The following is a 15,800-nucleotide window of genomic DNA, read 5'->3' as shown; positions in this document are numbered from 1 at the left end:
GGCTATGGAACCGGGAGATGACATGGTATCTCTGGATGTACAGGATGCTTGCCTTCATGTGCCTATAGCACTATCACATCAGTGTTACCTCAGGTTTGCCATCCTCCCAGGAACATTTCCAGTTCCAAGTTCTGCCTTTCGTGCTAGCTACAGCACCCAGGGTGTTTACCAAGATCATGGTGGTTATGGCAGCTTGTCTGCGCAAACAGGGGATAAGAATATTCCAATACCTGGACGACCTGTTAATCTTAGCACAGTCGCAAGATTTACTGTTGAGCCATCTTCAACAGACGATAGTTTGTTTACAAAGACACGGATGGTTCATAAATTGTGAAAAGTCATCCCTGAATCCGTCACAGCGGATGGTTCATTTGGGGGCCATATTGTATTCAGACCTACAGAAAGTTCTCTTACCAGAGAAAAAGATAGTCAAGGTGCAGGTCATGGCTCAGGAAGCGTTGCAAGCCCAGACATTGTCAGTCCATGCAGTAATGCGACTGTTGGGTCTGATGGTATCAACCTTCGACATGGTGGAATATGCGCAATTCCACTCCAGACCATTGCAGCACCTTATTCTGACCAAATGGAACGGAAATCATCAGACGATAAAGAAGCAGATGATAAAGTTTCCAGTGAATGTAAAAAGGTCTCTAGCGTGGTGGCTACAGACAGACCATTTAAACAAGGGGAGACCCTTTTGTATAAAAGAGTGGCAAGTCCTGACAACAGATGCCAGCCTGCAAGGCTGGGGGGCGGTACTCGGAAGCTATGGTTCCAGGGAAAATGGACCGCAAGGGAAAGTCGCCTGCTGATAAATCTCTTGGAGGTAAGGGCCGTTTACTTGGCTCTAGTTCAGGCAATGGACAATCTACTAGGAAGACTAGTCCAGATCCGCTCAGACAATGCGACGGCAGTAGCATACATAAATCATCAAGGAGGGACTCGCAGCAAGAGTCTGATGGATGAAGTAACTCCCATTCTAAAATGGGCAGAACTCCATCTCCCGGCACTGTCTGCAGTATTTGTCCCGGGTGTACTAAATTGGGAAGCGGATTTTCTCAGTCGGCACACCATTTAGGAAACCGAATGGGCATTACACCCAGAAGTGTTTCAGACACTGGTGAACAGATGGGGTCTACCGGAGAAAGACCTGATGGCGTCTCAACTAAACAACAAAGTTCCAAGGTACGGATCAAGAACAAGACCCAGGAGCGGTCCTGATAGACGCACTGTCAGTAGAATGGAGGTTTCAGCTGGCATATCTGTTCCCTCCAATATCTCTGTTACCCAGAGTAGTGAGAAAGATAAAACAGGCAAAAGGAGCAATCATTCTAATAGCTCCAGCTTGGCCAAGAAGGCATTGGTACACAGATCTGTTGAGAATGTCTGTGAAAGCACCGATACTGCTCCCTCAACGTCCAGATCTGTTAATGCAGGGTCCTTGTTGTCACAGTCATCTGGATCGCCTATCTTTGACTGCGTGGCTGTTGAAACCTCTATCTTAGAAGCTAAAGGATTTTCGAAGGAAGTAATCCAAACCATGCTTAGAGCAGGAAAGCCTTCTTCGGCCAGTGTATATCATAGAATATGGCAAGCCTATATTCATTGGTGTACTGGAAAAAATTTCAATCCGAGATCTTTTAAAATAGCTAGGATATTGGATTTCCTTCAGGCAGGCTTGGATAAGGGTTTGAAAGCTGCTTCCTTGAGTATCCAAGTATCATCGTTAACTGTATGGTTTCAGCAGAAGATTGTATGTACGTTTTTTCAAGGAGTAGTACATATTCAACCGCCATTTGTTCCTCCTGCAGCTCCCTGGGATTTGAATCTAGTTCTTAAATTTCTCCAGGGTCCTCTGTTTGAACCACTTTGAGAGAGCAGATCTTAAGTGGTTAATGGTTAAAGTTCTTTTTTTACTGGCAATGGCGTCAGCCAGAAGAGTGTCAGATTTAGGAGCATTATCATGTAAGTCTCCTTTCCTAAGTTTTTATCCAGACAGAGCAGTTCTCAGAACGAGATCTAGCTATCTTCCAAAGGTGGTATCAAAGTTTCACCTGAATGAAGAGATTGTAGTCCCAGCTTTTCAGGTATCGGGACTATCTGCGGGAGAAGCGTCGCTGGACGTGGTCCGGGCTTTAAAAATCTACATAGATCGTACTAGTGCCATCAGAAAAACAGATTTCCTCTTCATCCTCTACGGATTCCATAGAAGAGGATGGCCTGCTAGTAAACAGACGCTGGCGAGATGGCTCTGAATGGTAATATCAGAAGCTTATTCTCATGCAGATCTCCCTATTCCGGCTAATGTCTCTGCACACTCTACACGTAAGGTAGGTCCTTCTTGGGCAGCACAACATGGTGCTTCAGCAGAACAGATATGTAGGGCAGCCACATGGTCTTCCATAAACACATTCATCAGACATTATGCCTTGGATACTTTTGCCTCTCATGACGCAGACTTCGGGCGAAAGGTCCTCCTGTGCAATCAGGAGCGTCCCCACCACTAAAATGGCTTTGGAAATCCCAACGTTATCCTGTGGATAATCCTGTGGACCCAGCCAGAGAAATATACGTTATGGTAAGAACTTACCGTTGATAACGTGATTTCTCCTATGTCCACAGGTATCCACAGGGATCCCACCTGGACGCATCTGATTTGAGGTTCTAGACAATCACTAAAACCTCTTCCTTCTTGTATGGAAGGGTGTGCATGTGTGTTTTTATCGCCTGTACAGGTCTCTACCTAATGTTCCTGCCTAAAAACGCTGTGGAAAGAACTGATCTGACTGAGTCAGTGGGCGGGACTATATAGTGGAGGCCCCAATGCATCCTGGGAGACCAGAAAGTTTGTGACCGTGTTGGTGCCATTTTAGCTGTCGCTCGACAATATCCCAATGTTATCCTGTGGATCCCCGTGGACATAAGAGAAAACACGTTATCAACGGTAAGTTCTTACCATAACGTATATTTTCTCTTACGTCCTAGAGGATGCTGGGGACTCCGTAAGGACCATGGGGGTATAGACGGGCTCCGCAGGACATATGGGCACTCTAAAGAACTTTTAGTATGGGTGTGCACTGGCTCCTCCCTCTATGACCCTCCTCCAGACCTCAGTTAGATTCTGTGCCCAGAGGAGAATGGGTGCACTACAGGGGAGCTCTACTGAGTTTCTCTGAAAAAATAATTTTGTTAGGTTTTTTCTATTTTCAGGGAGCTCTGCTGGCAACAGGCTCCCTGCATCGTCGGACTGAGAAAAGAGAAGCAGACCTACTTAACTGATAGGCTCTGCTTCTTAGGCTACTGGACACCATTAGCTCCAGAGGGATCGGAACGCAGGTCTCCCCCTGCCGTTCGTCCCGGAGCCGCGCCGCCATCCTCCTCACAGAGCCGGAAGATAGAAGCCGGGTGAGTATAAGAAGAAAGAAGACTTCTAAGGCGGCAGAAGACGGCAGGCACTGATTGGTGCAGGTCGCAGGGGGGACGCCTTGGGCAGCAATATATACTTCTATTTTTGGTACAATACACATATAGGGACTGCGGAGTCAGTGACTATGTTCATCCCCCGCCATTAATTGTGAATTTGAGTGGGACCGAAGCCTGCCACTAGAGGGGGCGGAGCTTGGTCGCACAGCACTAACCAGCGCCATTTTCTCCACAGTGTGCTGAAGAGAAGCTGTCTCCCCAGACTCTCCCCTGCAGAACGGTGATACAGGGCTGAAAAAAAAAGGGGGGGGGGGGCACATTTTGGCGCAGTGAGTGTATTACACAATTAACATAAAAGCGCTTTATCTGGGAATTGGTTCCAGTGTCAGTTGGCACTGGGTGTGTGCTGGCATACTCTGTCTGTCTCTCCAAAGGGCCTTGTTGGGGACCTGTCCCCTTACAGATAGATCCCTGTGTGTGTGTGACTGTGTCGGTACACGTGTGTCGACATGTCTGAAGCGGAGGGCTCATCCAAGGAGGAGGTGGAGCAGATGATTGTGGTGTCTCCATCGGCAACGCCGACTCATGATTGGTATGATATGTGGAATATTTTAAATGCTAATGTGACCTTATTACATAAGAGAATGGACAAAGCTGAGTCCAGGGAAACAGCAGGGAGTCAATCCGCGGATTTGACTGGGTCACCGGGCCCGTCAGGGTCTCAAAAGCGTCCCTTATCACAAATGGTAGACACGGGTACCGACACGGATTCTGGCTTCAGTGTCGACCATGATGAGGCAAGGTTACGCCCAAAGTATTCGTTATACGATTATGGCTATAAAAGATGTTTTGCATATCACAGATGACCCCTCTGTCCCTGACACGAGGGTACACATGTTTAAGGGGAAGAAACCTGAGGTAACATTTTTCTACATCTCATGAACTGAACAAATTATTTGAAAAAGCTTGGGAATCTCCAGACAAAAAACTGCAGATTCCCAAGAGGATCCTTATGGCGTATCCTTTCCCTGCAAAGGACAGGGTACGTTGGGAATCCTCGCCCAGGGTGGACAAGGCATTAACGCGTCTGTCCAAAAAGGTGGCGCTACAGTCTCCAGACACCGCGGCCCTTAAGGATCCTGCGGATTGTAGACAGGAGACTACCTTAAAGTTTATGTACATACAGGGGCTTTACTCAGACCGGCAATCGCATCAGCATGGGTCTGTAGCGCTGTTGCAGCATGGACAGATAGCTTGTTGGCTGACATGGATACCCTGGACAATGATACTGTTGTCCTGACTTTAGGCCACATTAAGGACGCAGTCTTGTATATGAGACGCTCAAAGAGACGTAGGGCTGCTTGGTTCCAGAGTCAACGTCATGGCGGTTTCGGCAAGGCGAGCTCTCTGGACCCGCCAATGGTCGGGTGATGCCGACTCAAAAAAGCATATGGAGGTTTTCTCACTAGGTGATATGACTTTTTGATTGCATAATGCGAAAAGATAAGTGACTCCTGGGGAATATTGTCGGGTCTACACTCTTTGCAGAATTAAAAATAATATCTAAGAGCATGAGAGTGTGAGTTATTTATGTGTATATACATACACACATATATACAAACATATGGAAAAGATAAAATAGATGTGTGATATATGTGTGTGTATATATATATATATATATATATATATATATATTTATATTAGATTAGATTAAAAATATATAAGGGCCTATACTACTAATATAGCAGGGGTATATTAACCCTATAAGATCATGTTATGGTATGATAGGTCGTACTCCTTTATGAATAATATGTCTAGATGTCATGTGATAATTATGCTTGTATAAAGATTTTTACATGCATTATTTGAAACCATTTCATCCTTATGAGATTTGGAATGTAATCCTATTAAGAGAGTGTATGTATCTAGAAGATCATTTAGAATCAAGTTGCGTCTGGTTTTGATAAATTTAGTAAATTCAATGAATATGAGAAACATTAATAAAATAAAAATCTAATGAATTTGAAGCAAATAGAAAATCTTTTTTCCGGGGCTGAGAGGGTGATTGGAAGCCGGGTCTGCCGGGTTGCAGGTGGAGGCTTTAGCCTCTTGAGCCACATGGCTTCATATTGGTTTGGGTTATACGAAAATATATCTATCATCTGTGAAAAGATTTAAAATGAATGAACTCCTATGTCTCTTGTTTAAAATAAATAAAGAAATAATATGTAGTACATATTATAAATAAAATAGTTTTTACATCTGTGCAATGAGTATAATTAGGTTGTTGCTTTTTGCTATAGTATTTAATGTGTAAAACAATGAGAGATGAAAGACAGGTTTAGAATATCAATGCACCTGTAAAAGTTGGGTACCTGGTATTTAAATATGGACAATCAAATGCACCTCAATACCTTCTGATGAAACCGTGAGATTGGAAGCACGGAGAAACGCGTTAAGGATCCATTTTTAAACACCGGCAGGCTGTCCAGAATCCCTCTATGCCAGAGGATACTTTGGAAGAATACTCGATTCAACCTTGGAAGTGTGCACCCTTCCCCCGTGGACGCTGCTGTCACCGCCGCTCCCGCCGGAGCAACTTCGGCACTGACCGTTCAAGATCTAGCCGTGCTGAGGCTCTAACGTACGGCTGTGGTGAGCTAAAATCATTGGCGGTGGGGAGAGAAAGGGAACACTAGCTGCTGTGCGGCAGGCACGTTGTGAACACTTGCAGTCTCTACAAAACTTAATGTTCTGGCTTGTGGATACAAAGTAAACAACATACATCCAATTAATAATAACCAGCTCTTCACCGGGGAGTTACAGAAATAGCATTTTGTATGCTTAAAGAATATCCTCATTGGAGCTCCAGCGGTATATGGTTATCTGGACGGTAATAATCACGGTTTCTGGACTTTGTTTGCACTGCAGATTGGTGTGTTTTAAGATTATATTATGCTATGCATTATTAAGAAAATTGTCTATTAAGCAAATAAAAAATATTTACAATTTTTAATCAAATATACATATGCGCTCCCTTGTAATATATTTATATGGTATATTTTTTTTTTATATGGAGGTTTTACCTTACAAGGGTGAAGTTTTGTTTGGGGATGGTCTCGCGGACCAGGTTTCCACAGCTACCGCGGGTAAATCTACATTTTTGCCTTTTGTTCCTCCACAGCAAAAGAGAACCTCACAATATCAGATGCAGTCTTTTCGGTCACATAAGTCCAGAAGAGGTCGGGGCTCCTCTTTCCTCGCCAGAGGTAAAGGTAGAGGTAAGAGAACACCTGCTTCGGCTAGTTCCCAGTAGCAGAAGTCCTCCCCGGCTTCTGCTAAATCCACCGCATGACGCTGGGGCTCCACGGAGGGAGTCCGCACCGGTGGGGGCACGTCTTTGACTCTTCAGCCAGGTCTGGGTCCTATTGGGCGTTGATCCTTGGGCGTTGGAAATTGTATCCCAAGGTTTCAAACTGGAGTTCGAAGAGGTGCTCCCTCGCCGATTTCTCAAGTTGGCCTTGCCAACCTCTTCCCCGGAGAGGGAAGTGGTATTAGATGCAATTCAAAAGCTGTGTCAACAGCAAGTGATTGTCAAAGTTCCCCTAGGCCAACAGGGAAAAGGGTACTATTCAACAATGTTTGTGGTCCCGAAGCCGGATGGTTCGGTCAGATCAATTTTGAATCTAAAATCACTAAACCTATACTTGAAAAAGTTCAAATTCAAGATGGAATCACTCAGGACTGTGATATCCAGTCTGGATGCAGGGGATTTTATGGTGTCGCTGGATGTGAAGGATGCCTACCTTCATGTCCCAATATTTCCTCTTCATCAAGAATACCTGCGTTTCGTGGTACAGGACTGTCATTACCAGTTTCAGACGTTGCCGTTTGGGCTTTCCACTGCACCAAGGATTTTCACCAAGGTGATGGTGCTCCTGCGCAAGCAGGTTGTCATAATTATCCCCTACTTGGACGATCTCCTGATAAAGGCGATATCAAGGGATCAATTGCTGAAAAGCGTGTCACTCTCCCTGAGAGTGTACATCAACACGGTTGGATTCTCAATCTGCCAAAGTCAGAGTTGCTTCCAACGACTCGACTATCATTCCTAGGCATGATTCTGGACACGGAACAGAAGAGGGTTTTTCTACCAATAGAAAAAGCCCAGGACATCCAGAACATGGTCAGGGACCTGCTAAACCCAAAAAGAGTGTTGGTGCATCAATGCACTCGAGTTCTGGGAAAAATTGTGGCGGCCTATGAGGCCATTCCTTTTGGCAGGTTCCATGCGAGGACTTTTCAGTGGGACCTTCTCGACAAATGGTCGGGGTCCCATCTACACCTTCATCAAAAGATAAGCCTGTCCCCAGGGCCAGGGTGTCTCTCCTGTGGTGGCTGCAGAGTGCTCACCTTCTAGGGGGTCGCAGGGTCGGCGTTCAAGACTGGGTTCTGGTGACTACGGACGCGAGCCTCCGAGGATGAGGAGCAGTCACAAAAGGAAGAAATTTTCAGGGGATATGGTCAAGCCAGGAGGCTTGTCTACACATCAACGTACTGGAATTGAGGGCCATATACAACGTCCTACGACAAGCGGAGAATCTTCTTCGCGACCTACCGGTTCTGATTCAATCAGACAACATCACAGCAGTGGCTCATGTAAACCGCCAAGGCGGGACAAGGAGCAGAGTGGCAATGGCGGAAGCCACAAGAATTCTGCGCTGGGCAGAAAATCACGTAAGTGTTCTGTCAGCAGTCTTCATACCGGGAGTGGACAACTGGGAAGCAGACTTCCTCAGCAGACACGATCTCCAGGAGAGTGGGGACTTCATCAAGAGGTCTTTGCAGAGATAGCAAGTCTTTGGTGACTTCCTCAGATAGACATGATGGCGTCACGCCTCAACAAAAAGCTTTGGATGTATTGTGCCAGGTCAAGGGACCCTCAGGCAGTAGCGGTAGACGCCCTAGTGACACCATGGGTGTTTCAGTCGGTCTATGTGTTCCCTCCTCTACCTCTCATCTCAAAAGTGTTGAGAATCATAAGACGAAACAGAGTACAAGCAATACTCGTGGTTCCAGATTGGCCTCGAAGGACCTGGTATTCGGATCTTCAGGAAATGCTCACAGAATATCCGTGGCCTCTTCCTCTCAGGGAAGACCTGTTACAGCAGGGGCCTTGCATGTTCCAAGACTTACCGCGGTTGCGTTTGATGGCATGGCGGTTGAACCCCGAATCCTAGCAGAGATAGGTATTCCGGTGGAAGTTATCCCTACTCTGATAAAGGCGAGGAAGGAAGTAACGGCGAAGCATTATCACCGTATCTGGAGAAAGTACGTATCTTGGTGTGAAACCAAGAATGCTCCTACGGAAGATTTCCATCTGGGCCGTTTTCCCCACTACCTACAGACGGGAGTGGTTATGGGCCTAAAATTAGGCTCCATTAAGGTACAAATTTTGGCCCTATCTATTTTTTCAAAAGGAATTGGCTTCTCTCCCAGAAGTCCAAACTTTCGCAAAGGGAGTGCTGCACATCCAGCCTCCTTTTGTGCCAACAGTGGCACCATGGGACCTTAACGTGGTGTTACAGTTCCTTAAATCACACTGTTTGAACCTCTTCAAACGGTGGAATTAAAATTCCTCACCTGGAATGTGGTTATATTAGCCTTGGCATCTGCACGGCGGGTTTCGGAGTTAGCGGCCTTGTCTCACAAGAGCCCCTACTTGATTTTTCATGTGGATAGAGCAGAGTTGAGGACTCGTTCTCAATTTCTGCCTAAGGTGGTCTCTTCTTTTCATTTGAACCTACCTATTGTGGTGACTTGGAGGACTCTAAAATCCTGGATGTGGTCCGGGCCTTGAAAATTTACGTAGCCAGGACGGCTAGGGTTAGGAAAACAGAGGCTCTGTTTGTCCTGTATGCAGCCAACAAGATTGGCACGCCTGCTTCTAAACAGACTATTGCTCGCTGGATCTGTAACACGATCCAGCAGGCTCATTCTACGGCTGGTTTGCCGGTACCAAATTCGGTAAAGGCCCATTCCACTAGAAAGGTGGGCTCTTCTTGGGCGGCTTCCCGAGGCGTCTCGGCATTACAGTTGTGCCGAGCAGCTACTTGGTCGGGTTCAAACACGTTTGATACCCTGGCTGATGAGGACCTCACGTTTGCTCAATCGTGCTGCAGAGTCATCCGCACTCTCCCGCCCGGTTTGGAGCTTTGGTATAATCACCATGGTCCTTACGGAGTCCCAGCATCCTTTAGGACGTAAGAGAAAATAAGATTTTAAACCTACCAGTAAATCTTTTTCTCCTAGTCCGTAGAGGATGCTGGGCGCCTGTCCCAGTGCGGACTAAATCTGCAAGACTTGCTTACATAAGGGTTATGTTACAGTTGACATCGGTCTTTGACTGATACTGTTTTTCGTTCATACTGTTAACTGGTTACGTGTATTTCAGGTTATACGATGTGGTTGGTGTGGGCTGGTATGAATCTTGCCCTTAGATTTACAAAATCCTTTCCTCGTATTGTCCATCTCCTCTGGGCACAGTTTCTCTAACTGATGTCTGGAGGAGGGGCATAGAGGGAGGAGCCAGTGCACACCCATACTAAAAGTTCTTTATAGTGCCCATATCTCCTGCAGAGCCCGTCTATACCCCATGGTCCTTACGAAGTCCCCAGCATCCTCTACGGGCTAGGAGAAAAAGATTTACCAGTAGGTTTAAAATCTTATTTTTTCTGTGTGATTTTTATTCACCATATACCTCTTGAATCCCCTGGTTGTGCTGATACACTGCACAGGGGGTTCTTGTCCGGTATTGAGCTGCTGTTATTGTACTGTGTTGCCTTGCATTGAGCTTTCAGATATGTCAGCTACAGAGGGCAATGGTGCTGGGGCTGATCCTACAGTGTGTGGTGGTGACACTGCAGACACGTTAGAGGAAAACATAGCAGCAGGGGGTTCAGGTTCTGGGGGTTCCTTACCCCCCAGTGGGACCGTAGCAACGGGGGTTCAAAATGACCCACCTTGGGCTACTTTTTCCACGTTAAGTACACTGGTAACTAAATTTACGCCACCTATGGGACCTCATGTGCTGGTACAACCGCTTATGGTCCCTGCGGTTAATCCGCCGTGGGCAGATCACCTGTCCACTCAGTTATAGCAATTGAACCAATCACTGACTAAACAGAAATCTAATCCTCGCCCGCCTAAGACCAAGGGGTCCCCTAAGCGGGCCATTACTTCCTCACAATCCACCCACGTCCCAGACACCTCGTGTGATGAGGATGGCGTCTATACTGACCCGACACACTGATCCAGATAATTCTGATGGGGAATCTGTCACACAGGTGGATGTTCCTGACTTATTGGAGGCTATCGGGCTAATTCTTCAAATTACTGATGACCCAGAGCCTGACGCTGCCCCTAAGAGACCGGACAGATTTAAACGTCAGAAAGTCGTTAAACAAGTTTTACCTCATTCTGCCCATTTAGTTGACATACCTCAGGAATCCTGGGGAAATCCAGGAAATAAACTCACGCCCCCACAAGAAGATGCTGGCTCGCTATCTCCTCGCTGCGTAGCTAAGTAAGAATTGGGAAACACCACCACCAGTCGATTCACAGGTGGTGCGGCTGGTGGTATCCTCGGCTCTGCCTGTAACTACCGTAACGTCTCTGAAAGAACCGACGGATAAGCGTGTGGAGGGTTGTTTAAAGGCAATTTACACCCTAGCAGGAGCTGTGTGTCGGCCCACTCTTGCAGCGACATGGGCTGGAGAGGCTATTGAAGCGTGGGCTCAGTAGGTGGAAGCGGAGCTGCCTTCCAACTTTTCTGATAGTGCTAGACAATGTCTATCGTATATTGTCACAGCTTCTCATTACATTAAGGGGGCGGCTTCTGATGCCGGTATTCTGGCGGCCAGGGCTTCTACTGCGTCCATTTTGGCTCGCCGAATTCTTTGATTACGATCCTGGTCTGTGGATCTGGAGTCTAAGAAAACTCTGGATGTGCTCCCTTTTTAAGGGAGACATTCTTTTTGGAGAAGACCTCAACAAGATAGTGGCTGACTTAGCTTCTGCTAAAACAGCGTGTCTACCTAGTACTGCTCCTTTGGTACCGAAGGCTAAGAGTACTTCCTTTCATCCTTCAGGGAAAGCAAAAAGTCAGGCGTACCCGAAACAGGTTCGCACTTCCAAACCCACTAAGCCCAAACCTTAATGGGCTTGGGCTGCCCGTCGGCCTGCTGCATGGCGGGGAGGGCCTCCCTCTGGGGGATCCCAGTGGGGGGCCGACTTCTAGGGTTTACCCAGGAATGGTTGAAGACCACTTCCGATGCCTTGATACAGGAAGTCGTCACTCGAGGTTACGCCGTATCCTTCAAAAGTCGTCCCCCTCGTCTATTTTGCCTGACAGACGTCCCTTCGGATCAGGTGAAGGCAAAAACTCTTCTTTCGGTGGTACAGTCCCTCCTGGACAGGTGGCTCTGGTTCAGAGAGGCAAGAGGTACTATTCACTGCTGTTCCTAGTCCCGAAACCGAATGGGTCCTCTCTGCCCATTCTCTACATCAAGTCCTTGAACAAATATGTGAGATTCTCCAAGTTTCGTATGGAAGCTCTCCGCTCTATTGTTCTGGCCTTGGAGCCCGAGGATTATATGGTCTCCCTGGACATACAGGATGCTTACCTGCATATTCGTATCGCAATGTCGCATCAGCAGTACCTGAGGTTTTGCTGTTGGCAACCTCCATTACCAATTTCGGGCGTTACCTTTTGGTTTGACCACGGCCCCGCGAGTCTTCACCAAGGTCATGGCGCTAATGACGGCTGTACTCCGCCGTCAAGGGGTCAGGATCCTACTGTATCTGGACAACTTGTTGATCCTGGCGAATTCCGCAGAAATTCTCCTACGCCACATAGATATGACGCTCCAGTTTCTGCAAGCCCACGGGTGGCTCATCAACTGGAAGAAATCTTCCCTGGTCCCTGCTCAGAGCATGGTGCACCTGGGGGCGTTGATGGACACTCACAACCAGCGGTTGTTCTTGTCTCAGGAGAATGTCCTGAAGCTTCAGGACAGGATTCAATGCATTCTATCTCATCCGCAAGTGTCGATACATTCGGCTATGCAAGTGCTAGGTCTCATGGTGTCTGCGTTCGACATGGTGGAGTACGCTCAATTCCATTTCCGCACTCTGCAGAAATTGATACTTGCCAAGTGGGATGGCCTGCCTCACCGGATCAGGTCTCATATGATCTCCTTGTCTCCAGAGGTCCGTCTGTCACTAAGCTGGTGGCTACAGGACCAACGATTGAGCAGGGGTCGTCCCGAGCAGGGGTCGTCCCTTCTGGATCTCCAACTGGGTCCTTCTGACGATGAATGTCAGTCTGAGAGGTTGGGGCGTGATTTTGGAGCATCAGTTCCTTCAGGGTCGGTGAACCAAGGAGGAGTCTCTCCTCCCGATAAACATTCTGGAACTGCAGGCGGTGTGGTGTTCAATGCACTGAACTTGGCCCAGCAATTGATACAGAACAGACCTGTTCAAGTACAGTCGGACAACGCCACCACGGTGGTGTACATAAATAGTCAAGGTGGCACTCGAAGCCGCATGGCAATGAGGGAAGTATCAATGATTCTTCAGTGGGCGGAACGCCATCTGCCAGCTATAGTGTTCATTCAGGGGGTCCTAAACTGGGAAGCAGACTTCCTCAGTCGTCAAGATGTACACGCCGGAGAGTGGAGCCTCCATCCAGAAGTATTTCAACTCCTCGTGGAAAAATAGGGCCTCCCAGATGTGGACCTGATGGCGTCTTGACACAATCACAATTTTCCGGTCTTCGGGACAAGGGATCCTCAAGCAGCGTTCGTGGACACATTGGCAGTTCCATGGAACTTTCAGCTGCCATACGTGTTCCCTCCGTGGTCACTCCTGCCCAGAGTAATAAGGAAGTTCAAGCAAGAAGGAGGAATCCTACTTCTGATCGCTCCAGCGTGGCCCAGACGGCATTGGTTCTCAGACCTTCAGGGTCTATTGATAGAGCGTCCCCTTCTACTTCCGCAGCGCCCAGATCTCCTCGTTCAGGGCCCCTGTGTATATCATGATTTGGCCCAGTTAGCTTTGACTGCGTGGCTCTTGGAGCTTCCATTCTGAGGGCTAAAGGATTTTCTGAGGCGATCATTCAAACCATGTTGAAGGCCTCGAAACCGGTTTCTGCTCTGGTTTATCATAGGGTCTGGAATTACTTTGCTTGGTGCACCACTAACAATCATGATGCTTACCAATTTAGTACGGCCAAACTTTTGGCCTTTCTACAACAGGGCCTGGACTTAGGCCTTCGTCTGGCCTCCATCAAGGTTCATATTTCTGCCTTGTCGGTTTGGTTGCAGAGGAAAATTGCGACTCTACCTGGTCATACATTCACTCAGGGTGTGTTGCAGATTCAACCTCCTTACGTCCCGCCTGTGGCTTCTTGGGACTTGTCGGTGGTTCTGGAGGCATTACAAGGGTCTCTGTTTTTTGCTGGCTATTGCCTCTGCTAGATGGGTGTCGGATTTGGGTGCCTTGTCTTGTAGGTCTCCATATCTGATTTTTCACCGTGAGCGGGCGGTTCATAGAACACGTCCCGGGTACCTACCTAAGGTGGTTTCTTCTTTCCAACTTAATCATGAGATTGTGGTTCCGGCCTTTGCCTCTCCTAAATTGTCTTCCAAAGAGCGGTCTTTGAATTTGGTACGTATCTATGTGAAGAGAACTGCCTCCATTCGGAAGTCTGATTCTCTCTTTGTACTGTTTGGTTTTCACAAATGTGGCTGTCCTGCTCACAAGCGGACCTTGGCCAGATGGATTAGAATGGTGATTGCGCATGCTTATGTACAGGCTGGTCGTCCAGCTCCTGCGACTATCAATGCCCATTCTACTCTGTCTGTTGGACCTTCTTGGGGCGGCCCGCCGTGGTGCGACCCTTGAACAATTGTGCAAGGTGGCTACTTGGTCCTCAGTGAACACGTTCATAAGGTTCTATGCCTTCGATACTTCCGCCTCCCAGGATGCTTCCTTTGGACGACGGGTTCTTGTGCCCGCTACAGTGCATCCCCTCCCATGAGGAACTGCTTTAGGACATCCCCGATGTTGTTCCCTGTGGAACCCAGTGTATCCCGCAGCCGAAAACAAGATTTATGGTAAGAACTTACAGTTGTTAAGTCTCTTTCTGCGAGGTACACTGGGTTCCACAGGGCGCCCACCCTGACGCACTTGGCTTCTTTTGGTTGGTATGGCATTAGCCGCTGACACCTTCTCCTGTCGTGAGAATGTGGTGTATGTGGCTACTAATGATTGTCGTCTCTCTTACCTGCTACTGCATTGGACTGGTTAACAAAAACTGAACTCCTCTGCATGGAGGCGGGGTTATAGAGGAGGCAGCACTATGCATTCTGGGAACAGTCAAAGCTTTTAGCCTGCTGGTTGCTCGGATCAAGATCATACTTTACACCCCAATGTTATTCCCTGTGGAACCCAGTGTACCTCGCAGAAAGATTTAACAGTAAAATCTCGGGTTTTTGCTTTTTTTTTTTTTTTTTTAGGTAGAACGTCTGTCTGATATTAAAACAGAAAATATAGAGGGAGAAGAAGAGAAGTATCTAACTGTTATAAAGGCAGAAGATACAGATGAAGAAGAGATGTATCTAACTGTTATAAAGGTAGAAGATACAGAGGAAGAAGAAGAGACGTATGTGAGGGGAGATCAGCAGTGTAAGGAGGAGGAGATCCCTACAGATATCACCACAGGTGAGTAATAAACACACATTCTCCTTACTCAGTGATTACAGGAATCTCTTATCCTACACCCTCCTCTGTCAGTACAGACTAATGAGGAATATGTATTTTCCCAGTGGGGGAGTCAGGAGCCATCAGCCCCTATTATACTCCTGCTCCCCACTCACATAATGTCACTGTGTTACCAGCCCAGAGATCTGACCAGTCTCCTCCCAACACTCTCTGGTGTATCTCATACATCAGGAGACATCAGCCCCTATTATACTCCTGCTCTCCCCTCACATCATGTCACTGTGTGTTACCAGCACAGAGATCTGACCAGTCTCCTCCCCACACTCTCTGGTGTATCTCATACATCAGGAGCCATCAGCCTCTATTATACTCCTGCTCTCCCCCTCACATCATGTCACTGTGTGTTACCAGCCCAGAGATCTGACCAGTCTCCTCCCCACACTCTCTGGTGTATCTCATACATCAGGTGCCATCAGCCCCTATTATACTCCTCTTTATTTATTTTTTCTCTAACATCCACAAGGGATATTGGGGACTTATTGCAATGGGGTATAGATGGGTCCAAAGGAGCCGGTGCACTTTAAAGTTCTTCC

General features: G+C 47.4%; 1 protein-coding gene across 1 annotated transcript in view; it reads left to right on the top strand.

The window, feature by feature from the left end:
• LOC134984067 (zinc finger protein 271-like) overlaps positions 1-15,800 on the top strand; it is a 113,114-nt gene that overhangs the window by 78,433 nt on the left and 18,881 nt on the right. Inside the window, exon 3 of the mRNA XM_063949706.1 lies at positions 15,003-15,207. Within this exon, the coding sequence (XP_063805776.1) occupies positions 15,003-15,207 (205 nt within the window). The remainder of the gene's footprint in view (positions 1-15,002; positions 15,208-15,800) is intronic.

The sequence above is a fragment of the Pseudophryne corroboree genome (assembly GCF_028390025.1).
Source record: "Pseudophryne corroboree isolate aPseCor3 chromosome 3 unlocalized genomic scaffold, aPseCor3.hap2 SUPER_3_unloc_33, whole genome shotgun sequence".
NCBI classification, from domain to species: domain Eukaryota; kingdom Metazoa; phylum Chordata; class Amphibia; order Anura; family Myobatrachidae; genus Pseudophryne; species Pseudophryne corroboree.
This window is presented reverse-complemented; position numbering and strand designations above follow the sequence as displayed.